Here is a 26,208-nt window from a genome sequence, read left to right on the forward strand (position 1 = left end):
CTACATCCTGCCAGAAGAGGCTGAAGGCGCGGCTCCACCAGGCCAGGTATACCCTGAAACCACTAGACCACCAGCCCATGAAAGCCGCCTCTACATCCAGCCAGAAGTGGCTGAAGGCGCGGCCAACGTGAGAGGGTTTTGGGTGGGTTAACGGACTTGTGGGTGGAGGGTGGTGATGTATGGTACCTGGTGGTTTTAAAAGTTTTACCATGTTTTAATGTTTTATGCATTTTAAAATGTTGTCTTGCAGCCCGAGGACGTGCTGGTGATAACTAAGGGGGAATGTGGCGCCCCTGACCTGGTCAGGCACCACTGAGTACTGCACCCATGCTGGGGACAGTACAATACAGGTAATCCAGAAGGCTGACCGAGGTGTGACTACACAGGCGCATAGTGATCAGGTCTCACACATGTACCTTTGAGAGGACCCCTGGGGATCCCAGGAGGGGGCAAAGCCTTCACCTCCACTGGAATAGTGGAGGGGGCCAAAAGCCTCCATCTCCAATCAAGGGGTGTGGTGGAGAGCCTGGTTGCTAGGTGGCGTAGGCAGGCACAAGAGGGAGAAGGAAGAGGACAGTCTGAAGCAGAGTGGGGAGGAGTGAGGAGCATGAAGTGGAGCTCTGACAGGAGCAGGAGTGCAGGTCCCTCAAGTGAGCCGGTTTAGTGCAGAGTCCAGGGAGCTCAGAGAGGAGCAGACCCCTGGGGCTGTTGCAGTCTAACAGCGCCCGCGCAGTGGCTACCGACGGGGGAGAACGGTCACCTAGGAGTGCTACCCGAAATCCATCTTCAGCTAAAGAGAGAGCACGGAGTGGGAAGTAAGGAGACTGCTAGGGAGTACCAGGCCCAAACGGGCGGCAGATCCCGGAGCGGGGATAGATCCACCTTTCCTTGCTAAACCTGCCGGTGTGGGGCCCTCAAAGCCCACACCACAACACCCAAAAGCCGCAGCCACGTAGCCACAGTTAGGGCCCATAGTTCACAGGAGGCAAGCAGCTGGAGTGATCTGGCCCAGGCGACAAGCAAACGGCAACCGAAGGGGAGAGAGGCTTCAGCAACTTCCCTGGGTGACCCCCATAGGGACTAAAAGTCGGGGTTACCCCAAACCACCAAGGGCTAAGGAAGGCGAGTCGGTAGTCACCATCATCAGTCAGCCCGAAGGACACCTGGTTCCAGCCTGGTTCATCCCAGCTACGCCCGGGTTACTCACCCTGCCATCAACTGTGAGTAAAACCCCTGAAAGACATCTGCTTGTGTGGAGTTATTCTGCGCCTTGTGGTTCTACACACCTACACAGGGCCCTGGGGCTTGCCTCACTCTCAGGAGGCTACTACACCCGACTGCACCCACCATCAGCCCCAGGCAGCCCTTAACCTGCAGTGGCGGTCCCCACTGACCGCAATTCTGAGAGTGGCGTCACGACAAATAGAAGATTTCCTACCAGTGACAAGATCCAGCTGTGTGGAGTCCCTGAAGGTAATGCACCGACACAGCGTTCTCGGGGCTTCACACATACAACAATTATAATTGAGGACCATGAGGTATATGACAATTGTCAGCGTCTGGAGGATTTCCGTATTATATGAAAACCTGAGTTGAAGGCTATAACAAGATGAACACAAAGACAACCACATGTTAGAATTCAATTAGTAGGATCATCAGATCTTCATGCGACGCCTTGGCGATATTGATTCCATGGATTCTCCTGCCGGAAATATTTAGGGAAATTATTGTTAATAGTTGCGTAATGTTTCTCAAAATTGTTGTGTTGGGCTAATGCTTCAATATGTTGTGTGATAAATGGAGAGAGGGGATTTTTCATTTGGCTGCACTAAGGGATCTGGTGGTGAGGAAGATGTGGATAATAAGAAATTTGAAGGATGGATCAATCTGGTCAAGGTCTAGTGAGTGGAGAGCTAATGGGGGGTAATGACTATGTTGGAATGGGTAATTTGATGAATTAGTTTGGATATTTCCATCCAGAGGTATTTTAATATTGGGCAATCCAAGAAAACATGTAGTAATCTACCGGTGCCATTACAGTTCCTCCAGCATGAGGAGGAGTTGTTTTTATTAATTAAGTGGAGCCTGAATGGAGTAAAATACCATCGGGTGAGAAATTTATAGTGGGATTCCAATGAGAAGAGCAAATAGTTGAGGAATTTGTTGCTTTCAAACCGATCTGCCAATTCTCTTCCGAAAAGGATTGTGTTTTTTTTTGTTTTTTGGGTTTTTTTTAATGCTTTTGTTGTGGAATGATAAGCACACTAGATTAGCCCACTCACTGGGCAGTCAGACGTTTGTTCCTGCAGGTGGTTTTACATTGCCAGACAAAGGTAGCCATTTTGTTCATTGGCATGATCTGGCAGCACCTGCTACTGGTTCAATAAATGTTGAACTATAAGAAAGTCTTCCTATGATCCAAGCTGGTCTATTATTTTGGAATAAAAAAAATCACAATAAGGGAAAGTCATATCTTTAGCGCCAACACCAGAAGCATTATGTATACTTGGCAAGGATTTAGAAATTCAGTTGGTTTACAAATCTTCCATCCATCTTGATGCCCATAAGCGCCATCCCCTTCTAGCAGTCTAACTGCCAGGTTCAGTGTAATACCTCTATTCCAATCTGATTCATGGACCTAGTAAAGATCCGAGCCTTCTGGACTCTGCTCTGTGCATTTTTCTTTGCTTTTAGAGAAAGAGAAGACTTGATATTTCTACCTTTTTACAAAGCTTTTCTTTCCGACAAGCTTCTAATGTTTAGGGACCTTAATTGGTTAGAAAAACCTTTCACCTCTTCTCTCCCTCGCACTATTCCTCAGTGTCTATTATTTATTTCTGTCTGTTGTCCTAAAATTCAAGAGCAAAACCTTGCGATATTAAAATCTCTGATCCAAACATCAAAACTTTTGTAGCTATCTCACATGGGTTCTCCAATGTTTGTGACTTAAATGAATCTACCATATAAAAGATAGCTTATAGATTTGCAGAGGTCAAACTGCTGGAAACCAAAGTGATCAGTATAATGGCAAATTTCTATCCTTATTAGTAAAGATGGGCGAACCCACAGAAATTTGGGTTCATCGGGTCCGGATGCACTTTAAAAAAAAAATCTGATTCGTGACCGGACTTGAACCCGAACATCTGCTCGAATGCCAATCCACACGTAAGTCTATGGGGATCCAAACACTTTGCTGTTAAATGGTGGTAGAAAGGGCTAGGGGCTGTAAAATAGGAGAATTATACTTAACGTGGCCATCTGCTTTATCTGTGTTGGGTATCAATATTCGAGTAAATAGAGGCTGTGGACAAATAGCGCAATAGGGTCTTACCAGATAAAACAACGAAGTAATAAAATTAGGTAAACTCACCTATAGGGGTTGTGCCAGTCACAACTCCTATAATTGTGTGGTATCAAGGTGAAACAACTGAAGCCCTGAAGTATTCAGAAGGAGATAAATGAAGGAAACCGGGTGTCATGCCATGTGCTTATCACTATTTAGGCCAATCTCTATTCGGTCTGAATAGTGATAAGTGCGGCGTGACACCTGGTTTCCTTCATTTATCTCCTTTGGGTATCAATATTCGGGAGATCCTAGGTAATTTTTTCAAATTATTTATTATTACACTCTACAACAAATCACAGACTCTGGAAGTCTGACCGCAACCAATCACAGGCGCTGTCACAGAGGGTTTGCAGGGGAAGTAGTGAATATGCCTGAGGCTTAATGAGCAGACCCGGAAGTAGTGTGACAGCGTCGCAAGAGACTCGGTAAGTATAATTCTCCTGTTTTAACCTCTATTTTGCTTCCTTTTAACGTTTGTTAATTTTTATCCGGATGGCCAAAGCTAAACAGTAACACGGACTTCCCTGTGCACGGACCCTAAACTTTTCAGTTCTGGTTCACGCATCACTACTTATTAGAATGGAGCCATAATGCCCAACTGCTGCTCCATTCATTCCGTATGGAGCGTTCAGGAAAAGCCAAGAGCAACACTCCATAGTTCCATATAGTAATGAAGGAAGCAATGATCTCTGACGCTCCACTCTAATGATAAATGTTCTGGTGTGGGTTCCAGCGGTCGGACCCCTACTGAACAGTAAATTATCAAGGAAATAACATGTTTTAACTGAAACAACTAAACAAAACCCAAGTTACTTACTTGCCGATGGAGAACAACAATTTTAAGGGGAGACAACTTTAGTATCTCAAATTTCAGTTGGAGATGCTCTGCATGTATATGTTAACTGGCTTGATTTCAGCTCACTTTTTGGGAGGTACAAAACAAAGAAAAAAGAAAAAAGTATTTGCCTAAAGGCCGCTTTACACGCTACGACATCGCTAGCAATTGCTAGCAGTCGAGCGCGAAAGCACCCGCCCCATCGTACATGCGATATCGTGTGATCGCTGCCGTAGCGAACATTATCGCTACGGCAGCGTCACACGCAAATAACTGCTCTGCGACATCGCTGTGGCGGGAAACCGCCTCCTTTCTAAGGGGGCGGTTCGTTCAGCGTCACAGCGACGCCACAGCAGCATCACTGAACCGCCGCCCAATGGGGCGGAGATGAGCGGGACGTAATATCCCGCCCACCTCCTTCCTTCCTCATTGCCGCCGGCCGCAGGTAAGGTGAGGTTCCTCGTTCCTGCAGTGTCACAGAGAGCGATGTGTGTTGCCGCAGGAGCGACGAACTACTTCGTACACCGAGTAGCAGCGATATTCGAGAATAGGGGGGCATGTCACCGATGAGCGATTTTGACCGTTTTTGCGACGATTCAAAATCGCTCTTAGGTGTCACATGCAAAGACATCGCTAAAACGACCGGATGTGCGTCACAAATTCTGTTGCTTGAGCAATGTCGCAGCGTGTAAAGCGGCCTTTAAAGATTTTTTTTTAGGATAGAAACTGTCCTTCGGCCTGCTCTTAAAATTTTAAGACAGCTTAGCAATGCCTTATCACTTGGGTCACACAGGGGACTAAACTCTTTATACCATTGAAGTAGAAAGACAGAGAACAACCCTCAATTTGTTAATGGTGTGAAAAAGTATATCAGCTCCATCTTCTTTAGGTACCTTAGTTAGGAGATGAACTCCAGACAATATCTCTGGACAGATGGATTAAGTATTGCAAAAACCCCTGAAAATTCCACCGAAATAACTAATATCACTTAGAGTCATTTCACAAGATATTGATTTATGTTACTGGATCCAGTTCACTCTTTTTTCTCTCAACTCCTTGGATTTACCAGTATCTGAATATAAAGTTGTTACCAGTAACATATTTGTAGTTGACTTTTCTGTTGGACTATTGCTTAAAGGGGATGTCACAATCTGACTGCAGGGTAGGGAGGGACAGGGGCTTCTATATAGACCCTCACGCTAGGGGACCCTAGGCTATTCCTAACTTCCGGGTTACCCCTGATGGTGGAGATGTCGGAGTCCCTTGCCTTACTATTGTTCTCACCAACACTAAACTGTCCCCTTCCCCAGGGAAGGAATGGGCACGAGTGTGATGGCAACACAGATAAAGACGGACAGGGAAAACACAAAACTCATGCACACTGCAAAATCACAGGAACAAACAGTAAGAGACTAAGGAGAAAAGTAAGAGAACAAAGGCAGCAACAAAAGGACAACAAGGGTTAACACCACAACCTTTCACAGCAATAAAGTGCTACAACCACCAGTAAGTCTTGACCACAACACCTCACCAGACCAGTATAGATAAACTATAGCTGACATTAAAGGAAGGGTCCAGCCAGCATGTATAAAAGGGGAGTAAATGTGACTGGCTCCCCTACAGTATATGATCAAAGGAGACTAACAAGCAGCCCAGCAGGGATTAACTCCTGCTAGCCTGCCTATGAACTACAGGTCTGTGGGTTGATGCCAGAGTCTACCTGTGCTGATTACAGACATCAGAGAAGTTAGCAGGTAGAGTGTCACAATGTGTAGTCTCCACAGATCTTGACGCCACCATGACAGTCAGGGATGTTTGAAAAAAACCTCCTTGTAGCAAAGGACCTGTCAGAAACCTCTATACTCCCAAACCATTTATATTTCAATGTAGCCTTTTAAAATATAATCCATTTGATCTGTTTATGACACCAAAGCGATGCGCTAACAGAAATTGTGTTTTGAAGATGTATAGATATGTGCCTGGCAGTGCATTGGGGGTGATGATGGGTTTAAAGGGAACCAATCACCAGGATTTTTGTATATAACTTAAAGCCAGTGCTATACTGGCGTTATCAGGCTGATTCTCTACATACCTGCAGCTGTCAGCTCAGATGTATAGGTTTTGAAATCCAAGAAGGTAAAGTTTATAAAATCATCAGCTTCTTGAGTGACAGCAGCTGAGGATCAGATAATATCTGGAGGGGGTATTCATACTTATCCCTTCCCCCTGTTAGAATCAGTATTATAGAATTGATTTAACTTTTCCCTAGGAAGGACCTGTGCTGATGTCATATCCATGTGACCAGAAGGGGCGGGGCCTCAGCAAACAGAAAAATGTTGCTTCCTGGTATCAGCTTTATTTGGCTGAGGCCCTGCCCCTTCTGGTCACATGGATATGACCTCACACAGGTCCTGCTAGTGAAAAGTTAAATCGATTTGTATAATACTTATGCTAATTCTAGCAGGGGGAGGAGATAACTATGAATACCCCACCAGATATTATCTGATTTATCTGATCCTCAGCTGCTGTCACTCAAGAAGCTGATGATTTTATAAACTTTACTTTCTTGGATTTCAAAACCTAAACATCCGATCTCAAAACTAAAGGTATGTATAGAATCAGCCTGATAGTGCCAGTATAGCAATGGCTTTAGGTTATATACAAAAATGTTGATGATTGGTGCGCTTTAATGCGCCTCATGATGTAATCCAAGCCAAGCGCCACTCTCCTCTGGTTGATTGTCAGGTCGTTGGCTCAGATACATGACAAAATATACAACGTGAGGCTTAGTGGTGTAATTTGAAGCTTGCTAAATTTTGAATAGGGCAACCCAAGTATTAAAGGCCTTTTATAATATTTTAATATATTAATATTTTAATATTAATAGTATTTTAATATGGCCAAACAGACCCTTTTTTGGCCCTGCCTAGGCTCCATGTGATTGTAACCTCTGCACCCGGTACACTCATGGTGAAGCTAAGGAGCCTTAAGTGCATTATGATACCCAATGCACTTCCAGAGAGATATACACAAAATTTCAAAATCCAATTTCTAGCTGCTGTAGCATCACTTTGGGGGTCACAAATTAATTAAATTGCTTAGGTTTTAAAAAGCTACACAGTCATATAAATTGTTTGGGGGCATAGCCGCTTCTGACAGGTTCCCTGTGGTATCCTCTTTTTTTTACTTTGTTAATCACTACTTTAATCTTATTATTTTATTGCATAATAAATGTTTTCTGATTCCCTGAATTCAGATATGCATTCAAATTAATCTCTATGTGGTGCTCTTCATATTGCTATCAGTATTCTGACACTTTTTTTTTTTTATCACTGTTCAATAAAAACTACAAAAAAAATAAAAATAAAAAGGAAAGGTTAAAAAAACAGTAAATAAAAAAATAATGTAAAAAATTGTAAATTATCTTTTTTCTCTAAATGTAAAAAGAAATACAATCCATATAAATGTATTAATAAATAGCCAAATTACGGTATATAATAAAATGCCTTATGATTCTGCATGGTTAATATATTGAGAAAAATAACGACAAAACTTCTATATTTTTCATCCACTTGTCTCCAAAAAGATGTGCAGTAATAAAAAAAAATGATCAAAAAGTAATATGTACCTTAAAAAGGTAACAATAAAACAACATCTAATCTTGTAAAAAAAAATCAAGCCATCGCACAGCTCAGGTTAAAGAAAAAAAATAAAAAGTAAAATTCATGTTTCTACTTTAACCCTGTATTTGTGCCACAAGGTTAAAGGCGTTATCCACTACTTTTACATTGGTGGCCTATCCTTATGACTGCTTTACACGAGTCGACCGATTGTGCGATTTCACGATCGATCGTACCCGCCCCCGTCGTTTGTGCGCCACGGGCAAATCGCTGCCCATGTCGCACAAAGTCATGAAACCCCCGTCACACGTACTTACCTGCTGAGCGACCTCGCTGTGGGCCGCAAACATCCTCTTCCTAAAAGGGGAGGGACGTTCGGCGTCACAGCGACGTCACCCAGCCGCCGGCCAATAGCAGCGGAGGGGCGGAGATGAGCGGGACGTAAACATCCCGCCCACCTCCTTCCTTCCGCATAGCCGCCGGGAGCCGCGGGACACAGTTAAGCTGTGTTCATCATTCCTGGGGTGTCACACGGAGCGATGTGTGCTACCCCGGGTACGATAAACAACCGGCGCCATTTTAATTAAACAATTTTTTGAAACAGAGCGACGAGTACACGACTCATGTTTTGTGAGCGATACTGCGTCACTCGGAGGTGTCACACGAGACGACGTCGTGAACGATGCCGGATGTGCGTCACGAAAACCGTGAGCCCGACGATGCATCGCACGATAGCTTTTCTCGTGTAAAGCACCCTTTAGAATAGGTCATCAATGTCTGATCAGCCGGTGTCCAACACCCCGCACCTCTACCGATCAGCTGTTCTCGGTCCCAGCAGCAGCAGCAGATAGCCGGAAATGCTAATTTCCAGAACTGCTCCATCTTCTGATAGTGGCCGTGGAAGGTACTGCACATCCGCTTCCTATTGATCTGAATGGGAGGCGGATGTGCAGTACCCGTCCGCTATCAGAACACAGAGCAGCACCAGAGCTGAGCATTTCCAGCTGCTACTTGCCGCCACTAGGACAGAAAACACCTGATTGGCGGGGGTGCGGGGTGTCGGACCCCAGCCGATGAGACATTGGTGACCTATCCAAAGGATAGATCATCAATGTCAAAGTAGTGGACAACCCCTTTAAAGGTGCGAAATTTAAAACATGCTGTAAAATTATTGGCAGAATTTTTCTTATTCTTTCCATTTCAAGTTAATTAATACTTCTTATTAATTAATTAATAATTAGCACATTAACAGCAAAAGAAGCCATGAAACATATTATTTACCCTGTAAAATGTAAACTACCGCAACCTAGCTATGGAATAGTGATGGGAGAATAGTAAAAGATTCAAGTTCGGATTATTCATGCCAAATAATTTTACTATTCGTGTATTCATCATGAATAACAAACCTAATGCAAGTCAATGGGATACTCAAATATTTTTCCGGAGGAACTTGGAAGTATGTCTGGTAGGACAGAAAAAATGCTGTACTAGATGGAAAAGTGCAGAAACTGAATGGGAACAGCATAGAGAAGATGCCTGAATGCCCAAGAACTATGGACCTTTCCAGCCTGAGAATACCAGTCCCCAGCTGTCTGCTTTATATTGGCTGGGCATGAAAATTGAGGGGACCGCACTCCACTTTTTTAAATTATTTACTCAAATAACTAAAAAAAGCCACATAGGGTCCCTCATATTTTGATACACAGCCAAGATAACACACACAGCTGGGGGCTGCAGCCTCAAGCTGTCTGCTTTATCTGGGAAGTACCAAACGAGCGACGAAAGGTAAGGGAAGGGGACCCCTGTTTCTAGGGAAGGGGGAGATGGTGACCACTGGACAAACCTACTGCCGGTTCTTAGGGTCCCTCACCACCCTAGATAGGTTCCGCACCTATGCGCCAAGCCGGATACCTGACCCTAGGTATCCCTATGGCTGGATCCTAAATAGGGAACGGGTGAGATAAGCCCTTCGTCAACCCCACTAAACACTAAAGGAAGAAACAAGGAGGACACATGGGAGAAAAATCATGAACTACTTATACACAGATGACACAGGCAGGAGTTCAGCAACAATACTACAGAGGAGTACAAGCCACCTGCTTGTAACCAAAGCTAGAATGAACTGAATAATATCACCAGCACCAGTCTAGGGATGAAGGGAGTATTTAAGCACCAAGAGAATAATGATGATCAGCAGCTGGGCGGAAGGTAAGCTCCTGCTGGGTCCAAAAGGTGAATAGAGGAAAATTCTGCAGGAAAACTACCTAGTACAATGAACACTGACAACAGGAACAATAGAAAGTCAGGGAATATTCTACGCAGCCAAACACTGTGACCTTCTATGGCCAGAAACCACATGACTGTGTGTCACTCGTGACATCACTACTAGGGAACAAAAAAATCAAAAAGTTACGACACTTGGACTGTGACAATAAAAAAATATAAGGGGTATGGAAACCCTTATAGGATAAAATTAATAACATGATATAATTCTGTATCCTACACAGCAAATAGGGATCCTGAATATTGTAAAGTGCATCAGTCCTCAAAAAAGATAAGATATAGGACTAAAGGCTCCTGTGCATTGATCTAGAAGATGTATTAATGGCCTAAATGGGTGTGTGGTATATTACCATTCCTTTTAGCTACAAGGGTCATGGAACATATTATATAAGACGTGACTTTCTTCTAAAACACCACTACCTATGCTTTATTCAATCTTAAGATCTAGATTGATTGTAAAAGGGTTGCATAATGCCGGAACACTGCTGGGAGTAATGCACTGCTGAATTATCTCCGTAGACCTCTCCATAGGCTCTTATTGATTAAATACCTGCTCCAAAAAACGGTCTTTTAACAAAATCCAGCCTGGAAGGAATTAACGACTCGGCATTCATCACAGTTGAAACTATTAAAGACGCCTGGAAGCTCCCCCGACCTCACTGAGGTTGTGCCCCCAGCAACACACAAACTTTATCTTATTAAAAATCTTTTTTTTCTGGCATAAAAAGCATTGAATAATTGAAGTCTTCTTGACGAGCGACATCCCAGAGTTGGCGGTATGAATTAAACCGCAAATGGGAAACCTGTTTACCAATTTACTCCCTCTACTCAGCTTTAAAGTGGGTATTGGATATAAGTGATCTGCCCCCAGGAGGTGAATCTGTAATGAGGTGGAGTCTCCGTACAGTAAATGTTCTCATGCATCATGTCCGCACGCATGAAAGAAGCTCAGGTCTTTGGTTACTCTATTGATTTTTCTCTTTGTTTTCACACCCGGATCGGTTATGCTGAATAATTGAAAGAGAGTGGTACAAAAGGTTATATGTATACTGTCATGAGCGAATCAAGACACCAAAGGTTTGTTAAAGTTCTGAGTGTTTCCGGACTTGTTTTCTACTCAGGGTTGGAAAAATCATAAAACTCGCAGTGGGACAATATTGTTTGAATGGGAAAGTTATTTAAAATAGTTTCAAGTATAAAGACAAACAGCCAGACTAGACGTTCTTCACATTATTAGTAGTAATGAGTTATAAAGCCTTTTACTGGCTTCCCTTTGCCCAACGACTCCAGTTCAAAACACTAACCATGACCTACAAAGCCATCCAAAACCTGTCTCCTCCATACATCTGTGACCTAGTCTCCCGGTACTTACCTGCACGTAACCTTCGATCCTCACAAGATCTCCTTCTCTATTCCCCTCTCATCTCCTCTTCTCACCATTGCATCCAAGATTTCTCCCGTGCCTCCCCCGTACTCTGGAATGCTCTGCCACAACATATCAGACTCTCGCCTACCTTGACAAGCTTCAAAAGGAATCTGAAGACCCACCTCTTCCGACAACCCTACAACCTGCCGTAACCCTCAGTCTGACACAGCACCGCACAATCATCTCTACCCTCACCTACTGTATCCTCACTCAACTCTTGTAGACTGTGAGCCCTCGCGGGCAGGGTCCTCACCTACTGTATCCTCACCTATCCCTTGTAGACTGTGAGCCCTTGCGGGCAGGGAGCTCTCTCCTCCTGTACCAGTCTGTGCCTTGTTTTGTTTATTATGATTATTGTACTTGTCCCTATTATGTATACCCCTTTCACATATAAAGCGCCATGAAATAGATGGCGCTATAATAATAATAAATAATAATAATAATAATAATAATAATGCAAGTCCAATATTAAGGCCCTTTTCACACGTCCGTGAAAAACATTTGTGTTTTGCACGGCAGTGTTGAAGGTGCATATGGCCCATCCGTATGCCGTGAACACAGGTACCCGTGTCACCGCTGGTGACTCTGCATTGGACAGCATGTTAGTACACCCCTGTGGGAGTGCTAATATGCTAAGAGGGTGGACTAGTCGGGGGATATAATGCCCTTGGGACTAGTCCCCGCGGTCATTAGCATATGATAAAAGATCTGTAGAAATACTATTGTGGTAAAGCCACTCACTCAGCCAAAGGGGAGGAAGCAGGAACACCTCACTGGGTCACTGGTTACCAGGTTTTAATCACATAAGTCAAAGTCCATGATCATGAGGAGAGCACTCCTTCCTCTTGCACAGCAAAATACAAAGGCCAAACTGAAGACCCTGGGTGTGTCCAGAGGCCTGGCTTTTACCTCTGAGACCACACCCTGAGGTGGAGATATGGTGAAGAGCCATCCCACCCATCTCATTAGCTGTTCATAGCAAACCCGGCCCAGGTAATACCGATTAACCCTCTTCAGTACCTATTGTGCTGGAGTATTACATCCGGATTTACATCACTGAATGCAGAAGTCGCAGCGACACATATCTCCCTTCGTGCACAGCACCAGTGATCACATCACATATTCCCCCCATCTGCCCAAAGCCGGGGGCATGTGCACCGTCAACCACTAAACAGGGGAGTCGCAACAGGGCATCTGCATTCCCATGTAACTTCCCAGGCTTATGCTCCACATGGTAGGCAAAGTCTTGGAGGGCTACAAACCACCTGGTCACCCTAGCATTCTTGCCCTGGCTACTTCTCAACCACGTCAGTGGCGCGTGATCAGACACTAGCCTGAATTTACGGCCTAGCAGGTAGTATTTTAGAGAGTCCACCACCCACTTAATGGCCAGGTATTCCTTCTCCACAATGGCATAGTTTTTCTCACACGAGGAGAGTTTCCTACTCAGGTAAAGCACTGGATGTTCCTCGCCATTTATTTCCTGCGACAGCACAGCTCCCAACCCGACCTCCGAAGCATCCGTCTGCAGCTCGAACTCCTTTGTAAAGTCAGCTGCCACCAGGACTGGCTGTCGACACAAAGCAGATTTCAAGTCCTGGAACGCCACCTCCGCCTCAGAGGTCCACTCGGCCACCGAAGGCTTCACAGCCCTGAGGAGATCAGTCAGCGGAGCGGCCCTCACAGCAAACTTCGGTACAAACCGGCGGTAGTAGCCGACGATTCCCAGAAATTCTCTAACCTGGTTTTTTGAGAGTGGTCGTGGCCAATTCTGGATCGCCTCCACTTTATTCACTTGTGGTTTGATTAGGCCCCTACTGACTACATATTCCAGGTACCTGGCCTCCTCCTTCCCTATGGCGCACTTCTTCGGTTTTATGGTAAACCCCGCCTTCCTCAATGCATCCAGCACTGCCTGGACCCTCGGTAGATGACTCCCCCAATCCAGGGTGAAGATCACGATATCATCCAGATAAGCTGCGGCATACTTTGTATGAGAAGCCAGAATCCGGTCCATGGCCCTCTGGAAGGTGGCTGGGGCTCCCTGTAACCCAAACGGCATCTTGGTGTACTGGAAACATCCGTCAGGTGTAGAAAAAGCTGTCTTCTCCTTGGTCGTGTGAGACAGGGGTATTTGCCAGTACCCTTTTGTCAGGTCAAGGGTAGTAATATACCTGGCTGGTCCAAGCCTTTCAATGAGCTCATCGACTCGAGGCATCGGATAAGCATCGAATTTTGAGACTTCATTTAACTTGCGATAGTCATTGCAAAATCGCCATTCTCCATCTGGCTTTGGCACAAGGATGATAGGACTAGACCAGCCACTTCTGGATTCCTCAATCACGCCGAGGCTCAGCATCCTCTTCACCTCTTTTGAGATCACTTCTCAGCGGGCTTCGGGGATCCGGTACGGTTTCAGATGCACTCTCACTTGTGGTTCCGTCAGAACTTCATGTTCCACGACCCGTGTACACCCCGGCAATACTGAAAAGAGATCTCGATTTTGATAAAGCAGCTCCTGACATTGCTGCTTTTGGGCCCTTGACAGCGTCTCTGCCACTGTGACGTCCTCAATATCAGCGTCCACCTGGGCAGCTAGACACGGGGATTCCACTGCTTCCCTGTCTCGCCATGGCTTAATAAGATTAACTTGGTACACCTGGTAGGGTTTCCTTCTACCAGATTGGTGGATCTTATAATTCACCTCTCCCAGTTTCTCGATCACTTCATAGGGTCCCTGCCACTTGGCCAGAAATTTACTTTCTACGGTAGGGTCACCAGGGCTGAACTGTCTCACCCTGGCAGAGCGATTATATACTCTCGCCTGTGCCTCCTGAGCCCGGAGAAGACTCTCTTTCACGATGGGTATCACCTCAGCCTCCTATCTTGCATCTGGGCCACATGCTCAATGACACTTTTATGGGGGGGTAACCTCTGCTTCCCAGGTTTCTTTGGCTATGTCAAGTAACCCTTGGGGATGTCGACCGTATAAAAGTTCAAAGGGAGGGAACCCGGTAGAGGCTTGCGGAACTTCCCTGATAGAAAAGAGCAAGTATGGAAGTAGGCAGTCCCAATCTCGGCCATCCTTCTCCACAACCTTCTTAAGCATGGATTTTAAGGTCTTATTAAATCTCTCCACAAGGACGTCTGTCTGCGGGTGATAGACTGAAGTCTTCAGTTGTTTAATTCGCAGCACCTTACATAGTTCCCTCATGACTTTCGACATAAAGGGGGTCCCTTGGTCTGTCAGGATCTCCTTTGGCAGACCGGTCCGTGAGAAGATATGGACCAACTCCCTGGCTATATTCTTAGAGGAACAATTTCTCAATGGCACCGCCTCAGGGTATCGAGTTGCATAGTCCAGAACCACTAAGATATACTGGTGCCCTCTACCGGATTTTACCAGGGGGTCCACAAGATCCATGGCAAAAAGGTGAAAGGGGACCTCTATTATAGGTAATGGCACAAGGGGACTTCGAAAGTGTGAAACTGGTGCAGTCAGCTGGCAGGTGGGACAGGATCTACAATAATTAAAAATCTCTCGGTGACACCCCGGCCAGTAGAACCTCTGAAGAATCCGCTCCCATGTTTTATCTACCCCCAGGTGACCACCCAGGACATGAGAATGGGCCATGTCTAACACCCGGCGTCTATAAGGCCCTGGTACCAACAGTTGCTCCACTATCTCTCCTCTCATCTGGGTAACCCAGTATAACAATTCCCCATTTACTGCAAAGTGGGGATATCTGGTGCCAGCCCCCGGCTCTTGAGCAACCCCATTTATGATGGTCACATTTCCAAATGCCCCCTTTAGTGTCAGGTCCCTCATTTGCCCAGTCCCAAAGTTCCCTTCAGAAACGGCCAACTCCGGCATGTCAACCTCCTGGGACTCGGCCTCGTCCTCATCGCCCACCAACACACATAGGGGGAATTCATCCATCTCCGACGGAAAGGTAGTCCTATCATCGAGGGCTAACTCTCCGTTGTCTGTGACACAGGGTTCCACCCCTTTACTCCACAACTCCCAGAACAAAGCAAAGTCTCGCCCTATTATTACTGGGTGTAGCAGGTCTTTTACCACTCCAACCTCATGAGCCTCCGACCCACAAGACCTTTTTATAGTCACAGCGGCCACAGGGTAGTCCTTGGCATCCCCATGAATACAGCGGACGCCCACCCTCTTCCCAGGAATTAGCTGGTGTGGAAGTGTGTCCCTCACGAGGGTCACCAAACTCCCAGAGTCTAAAAGTCCCACTATTCTGATACCATTTATTTCTATGAGACACGCCTTTGGGCCCTCACTGGGTTGACTGTCCACACTACAGGCTGGGTAGGCATAATAGGACGAGCGTCGACCAATGCTGCGGTCCATCGGCTCGGTGGTCAAGGGACAACGGGCAGCAATGTGACCGGGTCCCTGGCACCTCCAACAGATAATATTACTGACTGGGGCTTTGTCGCCATGAAATGCCCACTGGTCGACCCGTTGTGCCCTAACAGTCATAGTCACACCCAGGCGTGCCACAATTTCAGCCTTTAGTTTGTCATACTCCTTAGCGTCCTGTAAAGCCAGATCATAATAGGCTTTTTGTGGCTCCCCACTTAAATATGGCGCCACTACCTCCGCCCACTGCTTCGGCGGGAGTTTTTCTCGGTCAGTAACTCTCTCAAACACAGTCAAGAAGGCCTCAACATCATCCCCCGGAGTCATCTTTTGCATCGCTCGCCTTACCGCTTTCCGGACGTTAGCGTCATCACCTGGACTGGTCGCTCTGCCCCGGAGTTACTCTGCTAGGACGTCTATCTGCTTCTGCTGTTGTTCGCGTTGTTGTTGGAGCTGTTGCTGAGCCAATTGCTGCTGCTGTATCAATAGCTTGTTCGTCTCCTGCTGGGCCTGCTGCTGCTGTTGTTGTGCCATCACCAGGTGCTTAATCAGTTCCTCCATGGTGTCTGACCGTGTTCCCTGGCTCATGGCTGCCTTCACCCAGGACATCCAGCTCCTCTGTAGCAGATATAAACGGCCCCGGGATGCTTGCCCGCAGTCTGCACCACTTGTGGTAAAGCCACTCACTCAGCCGAAGGGGATGAAGCAGGAACACCTAACTGGGTCACTGATTACCAGGTTTTAATCACATAAGTCATAGTCCATGATCATGAGGAGAGCACTCCTTCCTCTTGCACAGCAAAATACAAAGGCCAAACAGAAGACCCTGGGTGTGTCCAGAGGCTTGGCTGTTACCTCTGAGACCACACCCCGAGGTGGAGATATGGTGAACAGTCATCCCACCCATCTCATTAGCTGTTCACAGCAAACCCGGCCCAGGTAATACCGATTAACCCTCTCAGTACCTATTGTGCTGGAGTATTACATCCGGGTTTACATCACTGAATGCAGAAGTCTCAGCGACACATATCTCCCCTCGTGCACAGCACCAGTGATCACATCACACTATGTTAGTGCATACAGTGGCAGTTAGGCAGGGATTAGCAATATGCACCCAGAACTGCTCGTGGTCCTGGGTGCATATTGGACCTGACAGGTTCCCTTTAAGGATATTTTTGCAGTATAGTAACAAGCAAAAGAAGGAAGGCTTTGTGACTTTCCTTACTGAGTTAAGGAACTTCATAAATGTATTGCATTAGTTCTGCTGCACTAATTCTGAGCCCAGGTTTTCTTTTCTTCCATTACTGTACAGTGAAAGCGTAGAATTCTGGGAGATTTCAGCTCTGCAGTCTGCAACCCTGTGAATACATCCTTGGGATGTAATAATAATACTAAGGCGGGCTTTGCACACTACGACATCGCTGGGGTCAAATTTAAAATGACGTACTTACGGCATCGCATGCGACATCGTAGTGTGTAAAGGTTCGATGATACGATTAACGAGCGCAAAAGCGTCGTAATCGTATCATCGGTGCAGCGTCAGCGTAATCCATAATTACGCTGACGCGACAGTCCGATGTTGTTCCTCGCTCCTGCGGCAGCACACATCGCTGTGTGTGAAGTCGCAGGAGCGAGGAACATCTACTGGCGTCACCGCGGCTTCCGTAGGATATGCGGAAGGAAGGAGGTGGGCGGGATGTTTACATCCCGCTCATCTCCGCCTCTCCGCTCCTATTGGCCGCCTGCCGTGTGACGTCGCTGTGACGCAGCACGACCCGCCCCCTTAATAAGGAGGCGGGTCGCCGGCCAGAGCAACGTCCCAGGACAGGCGAGTCCATGTGAAGCTGCCGTAGCGATAATGTTCGCTACGGCAGCTATCACAAGGATATCGCAGCTGCGACGGGGGCGGGGACTATCGCGCTCGGCATCGCAGCATCGGCTTGCGATGTCACAGCGTGCAAAGTACCCCTAACTGTAAATCAGGATAAGTGATGAAATATATTTATAAAGTTACAGTAGAATCATCTAATGTATAAACTGTTCAGGTGTTAAAATATAAGGATATAACTTGCTCTTACCTCCATTGTCTTTGAGATGCAGTGCAATTTTTGTGTCATCTGAAAAAAAAAATAGATTTAGCAAGATAGTTCAAATCTGATAACCAATATGGATGAAAAAAAAATTGTAATTAGAAAAAAAATAAATGAATGACCGAAATCTACTAAATCTGACATAACTCCCAACAGTCTAAGTGAGAGCAGTAATTGGTATGATTTGTACTAAATTTCTTTAAAGACACATATCTCCTAATAAAGCTGGCACATCATAAACTGTCTACTGTCAAATCTATGCTTGGCACGGGCTAAGTCGAAATTTGCCTGAAAATTTTCCTCATTTGTGCATTTTTTGTTTAAAAAAAGATAACTACTGCAAACACAGTACACGGTAGGGTTAAGGCAGAAGCAGCGTAGACGACAATACACAGCAGTACTGAGCAGTATAGCTGTAAATCCAGTACTAGGGTGAGATAAAACACTTACTAGAGAAAGCATCATCATCAGATTGTGTCTGTGTATCTGTGGCACCCCAGTGGTCATGGGAGCCACAGTGGTGTTGTTCTCCTCACTGGAGGGCAATTCTATGCCTGCAGCAAGGAGATCTCTATGTCAAGGTACAATCACATACAACACTTCCTAATCCAGGCCAGAAGGGGGAGCTCAAGTCCTGTTTGGGGCGAGCTTCCCTGTTGATTCTGGGCTGGGGAGGGGTTAGAGAGATAGGAACAGGAAGAGAAAACTCAGAACTCTAGTAGGAGGAAAAGGGAACGGTCGCTGTTAGTGAGATGTCTGCAAGCTTTCCAGGACCGAGCGCTGAATCAGGACAACGGAGTCCCCGACTTTTGGGTGCTAATAGCCCAGCAGTAAACCCGGAGGGCAGGAGGTTCCACACTGCCTGGTCCAACAGAGACTCCCAAGGCGCAGTAGCATAATAAAGCCCGGGGCCGCAGAAATACTGGCGGGCCCTACATCCAGCTCGCACTGCCCGCCACAAGGGACAAGGCAAATCACATCTATGAAAAGGGATGCTGTGCTACTCCAGGCCACAGCGACCCACAGTCAGAGCGCACTAAGGAAGGCCTCCAACATACCAGGCAGAGAAAGGATTCCTCACTGCTTCCCGGCTGACCGGACCACTGTAACCTGGGACCAAAGCAACTGACCAGTAAAAGGTAAAGGAAACTACTGGCCTGAGTTGTCCAGGTACTGTTGGCATCCCCAGCCCCGCTTCCCAGTGTACAACACCATAGACTACCACCCTATCACCCTCCCTGGGGCCTGCTCCACCTGTGGGGAGCTAAACCATTCCAGCTGTGACACCATCCACCCTAGTGGACATCACGCGCAGCGGTGGCTAATCCCTGGCTGCGTACCACAGGTGGCATCACGACGCAAACTACCATCCTATCATCACCCCTTTTATTGTACACCTCAGGGCCACGAAGCCAGGTAGGGCCACCCGTGACATCCCAGTTAACTCCTTGTGCTACATATCCCTCTCACTGTCTATCCCACCTGTAACTGATCTCTCCACCTTGTTTGGATCAAAACTAATGTTAGCCATTTTTCAGATTGATTAATTAGTTTAGAAGGCAGAGGAGGGATACAGAAGCGGTTCATAAGTAGAGAAAGAAGCATATGTCTCTGATAAAACATACTACATAATTTTTTTATATTTACTTGCACTATTGATTTAAGAAAAGTTTATTGAAACACGTTGACAATATAAGGCAAGTCTATATGTAGCTGTTTTTTTTTTTTACACGCGCCTATTACTTAGTAGTGTAACAATACAGCGCAGACACATGTGTCTAATATATTATCTGAGGTTTGAGGTTACATTACAAATGTTGAAATGTAGCCTCAGTCTAAATGGTGCTTTACACGCTGCGACATCGCTAACGATATATCGTCGGGGTCACGGTGTTTGTGATGCATATCCGGCATCGCAGTGTGTGACACGTACGAGCGACCTTCAACGATCGCAAAAGTGGTAAAAATCGTTAGTTTTGGAGAGGTTGTTCAAACACCAAATATCATTGTTTGGGCACTAGCGAGGTTGTTTGTCGTTCCCGAGGCAGCACACATCGCTATGTCTGGCACCGCAGGAACGAGGGAACTCACCGTACCTGGGTCCCGCCGGCAATGCGGAAGGAAGGAGGTGGGCGGGATGTTCGGCCCACATATCTCCGCCCCTCCTCTGCTATTGGGCGGCCGCTTAGTGACGTCGCTATGACGCCGAACGAACCACCCCCTTAGAAAGGAGGCGGTTCGCCGGGCACAGTGACGTCGCTAGGCAGGTAAGTAGTGTGACGGGTGTTAACGACTTTGTGCGCCACGGGCAGCGATTTGCCCGTGACGCACAACCGACGGGGGCAGGTATGCGCGCTAGCGATATCGGTACCAATATCGTAGCGTGTAAAGTACCCTTTAGGATAAAAAGGTCCAAATGGTTGGACAGTCTATATTTATATTAACATCATAAGAACAAGCACTAAATACCACATTTTACTATTTCCATAGCACAATTGTTCCCGTCACTCACCCTCCGTAGGGAGGCTGCTTGGTAGATGTGACATTGTCACTTTTGACGCTGTGGTGTAATGTCTGGACGTCGTTACATGTGATCTGCTGGTGGTGTGACGTGGGGCCGCTGTCGTCACCAAGAAGTCTTCACATAGCTTTTCTCTGGACTATAAAAGGTGAAAAAGAACAGAGCAAAACACAATAATTAATGAATATTCCTTATAGAAATTAAGTTCCATACATAACGTCGCTTATGACTGATCTATGCTCTCTTTGTACTGTATTTGACAAGTTTTTCATTATTATCTGATTTCCCTATTTTTATTAGGAAAACACTTAGCCAGCTAGATTCGGTAACTGTTGCTTGTTTTCTAGCGGGGAGAGGAACCTGCTGCAGATAGTTGTCATATACTTAGGAACACAGTAAGATGACAATATGGCTAATTTCCTGGGACACAGAAAAAAGTTATTTGTATGTTTTTTTCGATCTTAATTGCAATATGAGATAGAATAAAGTCAAAATAAGGGAGGAGAGTACAACAAATTGTGGGTATTTTTTTTACATTTTTTGTAAATAATTATTTCTACTTAGTGCATGACAAGGTTTAGGGGTACTTCTCACATAGAGAGATCGCTGCTGAGTCACAGGTTTTGTGACGTACCAGTGACCTCATCAGCGATCTCGCTGTGTGTAACACTAAGCAGCGGCCTGGCCCCCGCTGTGTAATCGCTGATCGTTACACACTGTCCTGGTTCATTTTTTGGTCGTTGGGCTCCCGCAGGGCAGCACGCATCGGTGTGTTTGACACCTTACCCAATGACCTCGTTCGCGACTCTTTGATGTTTTCCGCGCCCTCTCTGTTCCGATTGGTGATTGCTACTGCGTTCGGATTGGCCGCTCCCATCCTCTGTTCTGGCTTGTGGATCGCAGTACATTTCACAGGGCTTAATTCACTTGTCCCGGACCGCGTGTAGCAAGAGATCGTAATACAGTCCATTCTGCATTGGGACTGTAGGATGGGCAAGGATGGAGAAGGATGAAAGTGCTATTATGTTGCCGTCTCTAAAGGCAAGGTCGCCCAGTCACAACGCAGTTACGCTCACCAATCGGAGCAGAGGGGGCGCGGGAAAGGCAATGTAGATTCACGCCTATGTTACTAATCAAGATGTGAATCGTGCTATGTGACAGGGTCCCAGCGACCGCCGATATCGTTGTACAGGTCGTTATGGGTCACCATATCGTTGCTGCGTCGTTGGGAAGATCTGACTGTTTGACAGCTCACTAGCGACCCTGTAGCGACTTACCAGCGATCCTGACCAGGTCGTATCATGGTCGGAATCGCTGGTATGTCATTTAGTGTGACGGTACCCTTAAAGGGAATCTGTCAGGTGATTTTGTAGTACAATACTAATGTTATCTTTAAATAGGGCTTAAGGAGACCTTTCAGGATCAGTAAGTTTTATTGCTCTACCTTATCATGTTATCCTGCTGTATACTACAAAGAACTCAGTGTCTAAGTTCATGTAAATACAATTTGCATATTCACTGCTCCCATCACCCACCTCCCAGTGCATTCACTATCACTGCTGAGACGTGAAGGGGAGTATAGGTGGGGGCAGCAGGGTAAATTTAGTTCAGATTTACTATCACTGATGCCAGCACTGAGAGGTGGGAGGAGGGAGCAGTGACTATGCAGTTTGTATTTACATAAACGTGACTAGCTACTACATCACAATAAATTCTACAGAGCTTACAACAAGATAACAGGATAATGTAGAACAATAAAACTTACTGATCCTGAAAGGCCTCCTTAAGCCCTATCAAGAGATAACATTAATATTGAACCAGAAAATCACTTGACAGATTCCCTTTAACACTAGAAGTCCCAGGAATTTCGAGCTCCATAGGGTTTCAATGGTAGAAATGTTAAATGACCCCTCTCTGGGACTTCTAGTGTTAAGTAGTGGATCCAATCTTGTGAATTTATAATCTACGCCAAGATATCTTAACTAACTATAATAGCTAGCTAAATAAAAAGTTTGTTGCAAGTAAACACAGTTAAATCAGTGCTCCTCCAACAACTCGGCAGATAGTTGTCAAAAGGGGGCTTTACACGCTGCAACATAGCTAACAATATATCATCGGGGTCACGGTGTTTGTGCCGCACATCCGGCGCCACTAGCGACATCGCAGCATGTGACACGTACGAGTGACCGTCAATGATCCCAAAAGTGGTAAAAATCGTTGGTTTTGGAGAGGTCGTTCTAAAACCAAATATCGTTGTTTGGGCACTAGCAATGTTGTTCCTCGTTCCTGCGGCATCACATGTGTGACACCGCAGGAGCGAGGAAGGCTATGTGTGCACGTGTGCGCTCTGCACCACACCGAAAAGGTGCGCTTCAGAACGCAGCTGAAAAGCTGCGTTCTGAAGCGCATGGTGCCGGTGAGAACGTGCGCTCTGCTACAGCTCCTGCAATAGACAGAGCAGGAGCTGCCGGCAAAGCGCACGGAAGAAGTGACATGTCACTTCTTAGAACGCAGCGATTCGGGCAGCAGCCGAAGCGCTGCGTTCTAATATGCCACGTGCGCACGGCCCCTGCACAATCTCCATAGATTGTGCAGGGGGCGCAGGACGCATGCAGTTACGCTGCGCTACAAAGCGCAGCGTAACTGCATGAATTACGCACACGTGCGCACATAGCCGAACATCTCCTTACCTGCTTCCACCGGCAATGCGTAAGGAAGGAGGTGGGCGGGATGTTATGTCCTGCTCATCTCCGCCCCTCCGCTTCTATTGGCCGGCCGCTTAGTGACGCCGCTATGACGCCGAACGCACCTCCCCCTTGAGGGAGGGATTGTTCAGCGGTCACAGCGACGTCGCTGACAAGGTATGTGCGTGTGACGCGGCCGTAGCAATAATGTTCGCTGTGGCAGCGATCAACACATATCACATGTACGACAGGGGCGGGTGCTATCGCGCTCGACATAGCTAGCAAATGCTAGCGATGTCGCAGAGTGTAAAGCGGCCTTTATCCTCTGAGAACAAACTAGGACAATAAAATTCAACCTTCACAATCTTTTTTTGAACCAAAGTAATTTTCAGTAGAGAGTGAGGAGGCTTCCATAAACGTAGCATAGTTTGTCAGTTAATCTGATATATTTAGGTAAGTGGTATATATCCAAGTAATATCAACAGAAATGCCAAGATCCAACATTTCCAAGAAGGACATTGCTCAGAGCATCGCACTACATATTGCATGCCACCATCTTCTATGGACCAATTCTGATGCATGCGCCCATTCTAAGCACTGTAGATCTTGGACCCCGGTCAGGATGAGCGCTCCAACCGGTCTGCAGCGATACAGCCCCAGACACAGCAAAATACAATGTGTTATGCATAATGTTGTGTTCTGAAACCTTTCTAAGATAAAAAAAGAACGTACATCTCTGCATTGAAGGCAGATACTCAGAAAGATACATACAGTATATCAAAGCCCAAACAATGCAGATAGAGTGAGAGGAAATGATATATAGTAAAGTATACACACAGTGTAAGGGTTCGCTCTTATGAGGGTATAACATGGCCGAGTGCTTTCCGATATTTTATTGGATAGCACTTGGTCCACGGTTATACTATGGGGCAGTACCGATAGGTGGGTTTTTTTCACACTCCAATTTGACAAAAGAAAACAATCGCAGTGTCACACTGTACTACTGAAATCACTGAAGCCACAGGTAAAGTGGCTTCAGAGTGCAGTGTAGCAAGTATCCACAAGAGGGCAGCAGAATAGTCAGTAATCCGAGTTGGTAGCAGTAGGTCTTAGACAGTAGCAAAGGGAAAGACATATAGTGGTTAGCAGCTAGCAAAGGGTCAGAGGCCAGAGAGAAGTGGATAAATCAAAGGGGAGAGACGGATGCCGGAGTCAGGAACAAGGATACAGGTCAGAGGCCGGGAAGTCAGAGAACCGAAAAAGGAGTAGGACAGATGGGTCAGGACAGGGGGTAAACAGTAGACAGGGATTGGGACAGACAGATGAACGGGGGAGGGTACGGATCAAGAGACGGTAGCAGGGAGGCAGGATTGATCGGGAACACTCACCAAAGCCAGCACACGCGCTACAGGGCAGAACTGTCAGTTGCGCTCAACCAAAGGTGCAGCACTAGGATACAGCGCTCAGGGATCGTAACGAGGCAGGGAGGAATTAACCCCTCACATGATAAACAGAAACCCAGCGGCGGATACCGGCCTGGATCATGACATGCAGCATGCTGAGTTTGGCAGCGTATCTTGGCTCACACGCACCCATACAAGTCTATAGGTGAGTATGAAACTTTGATATATGACCGACAGAGACAGGCATTGGAGGAGATGGAGAAATTAATCTTTCCATCTTCTCCTCACCTGGGATCCGATTCTCGCATGCAGAAGAAAGGGAGGACGGTGAAGGACCCTCAGCCGAGTGTGATTAGTATATCGCATCCGATTCTCTTGCATGGGCTGGGGTCACACTGGTGTATATCATTCAATGATTTTCTCAAAGACATCACAGATCTGCACTGCTCCATAGTATAACAGTGGTCCAATTGCAATCTGATAAAAGATGGAATAGCACTTGAAAGTGTTATACGAGCCCATGAGAGAATCCTTAGATGATATATGCGCACCTAAAGAAAACACACCCAGCATGTGTTTCGCATTAAGCTTCATCAGGGATAAAGCTCCTCTGTCTCTCTCTCCATCCTTTGGCATATATTGCTCATTTTAGTTTCTTATATACGTATCTTATATATGTTTCTTTTTTAGTATCCATGTTTAATGCACAGAAGTAGACTATCATTATTATTCAACATCATATAAAGTTGACGTGACATCACTGGATCTCAGAGGTCACGGAGCTTGGTGGGGTCACGTGATGGGAATGAGTGGACCACGATTGATTGATCAAGATATTTGCAAAAAGCCTTCCCTATCAGTTTTACAGAGATGTGATCACTATTGTAGACCCGCAACACATATCCGTTTAATTTGTACGTGTGCGGTAAGTATTTGCACGTACCGGAGACACGGAGACCCATGTTATTCAATGGTAGATGGCACACACACGTAAAATCACACGGAACGTGTGTCCGTGTGGTAAGTATGTGTGTGCGCTTTTCTACCCGGACGACATGTCCGTTTTTGGCCGGCAGCACGCAGGCACGGACCCGCTTTAGTCTATGGGTCCGTGCCTGCACGGACCGCACATGGATTATGTTCATGTTCAGCACGTATCGTCCGTGTCCGTATTTCATCACAAAATCTGAAACACTTGTTGCCAATCTATCAGGTCAATTGATGGCAAACAAAAACACCAGGATCTCATGATGAATGATTAACAACGTTAATTGGGTAAGAATGCGGACCTTTAAAAACGGACAGCACACGGACTGCACACGTACGTATTTTATGTCAATACGGACATTCCACACGCACACACGGCTCGCATACGCCATCACACGGATGCCATACGTAACGGAGAGACGCCCCTAAAAAACGGAACTTGGACACGAAAAACGGACCGTGAAACACGTACGTTTTTTTTGCGGAAGTGTGCTTTAGGCCGTAGAGTGCATTTTTAACGCATTTTTTTAATGCATTTTTTAGTGCAGTTTTGTCACAAAACTGCAAGCAAGTCCTTATGCTAGCAAAGTCAATGAAAAATCTTAAGAGTAGTGCACACGTTGAGTTTT

At 46.1% G+C, this 26,208-nt stretch overlaps 1 protein-coding gene across 1 annotated transcript in view; it reads right to left on the reverse strand.

Moving 5' to 3' along the window:
- The window catches only part of PLXDC2 (plexin domain containing 2), a 715,905-nt gene that overhangs the window by 43,472 nt on the left and 646,225 nt on the right, over nucleotides 1–26,208 (reverse strand). Inside the window, exons 11-12 of the mRNA XM_075315582.1 lie at nucleotides 20,497–20,644; nucleotides 17,973–18,011 (exon numbers count right to left, since the gene is read on the reverse strand). Coding sequence (XP_075171697.1) covers nucleotides 17,973–18,011; nucleotides 20,497–20,644 — 187 coding nt within the window. The remainder of the gene's footprint in view (nucleotides 1–17,972; nucleotides 18,012–20,496; nucleotides 20,645–26,208) is intronic.

Source organism: Anomaloglossus baeobatrachus, chromosome 6 (assembly GCF_048569485.1).
Source record: "Anomaloglossus baeobatrachus isolate aAnoBae1 chromosome 6, aAnoBae1.hap1, whole genome shotgun sequence".
NCBI classification, from domain to species: domain Eukaryota; kingdom Metazoa; phylum Chordata; class Amphibia; order Anura; family Aromobatidae; genus Anomaloglossus; species Anomaloglossus baeobatrachus.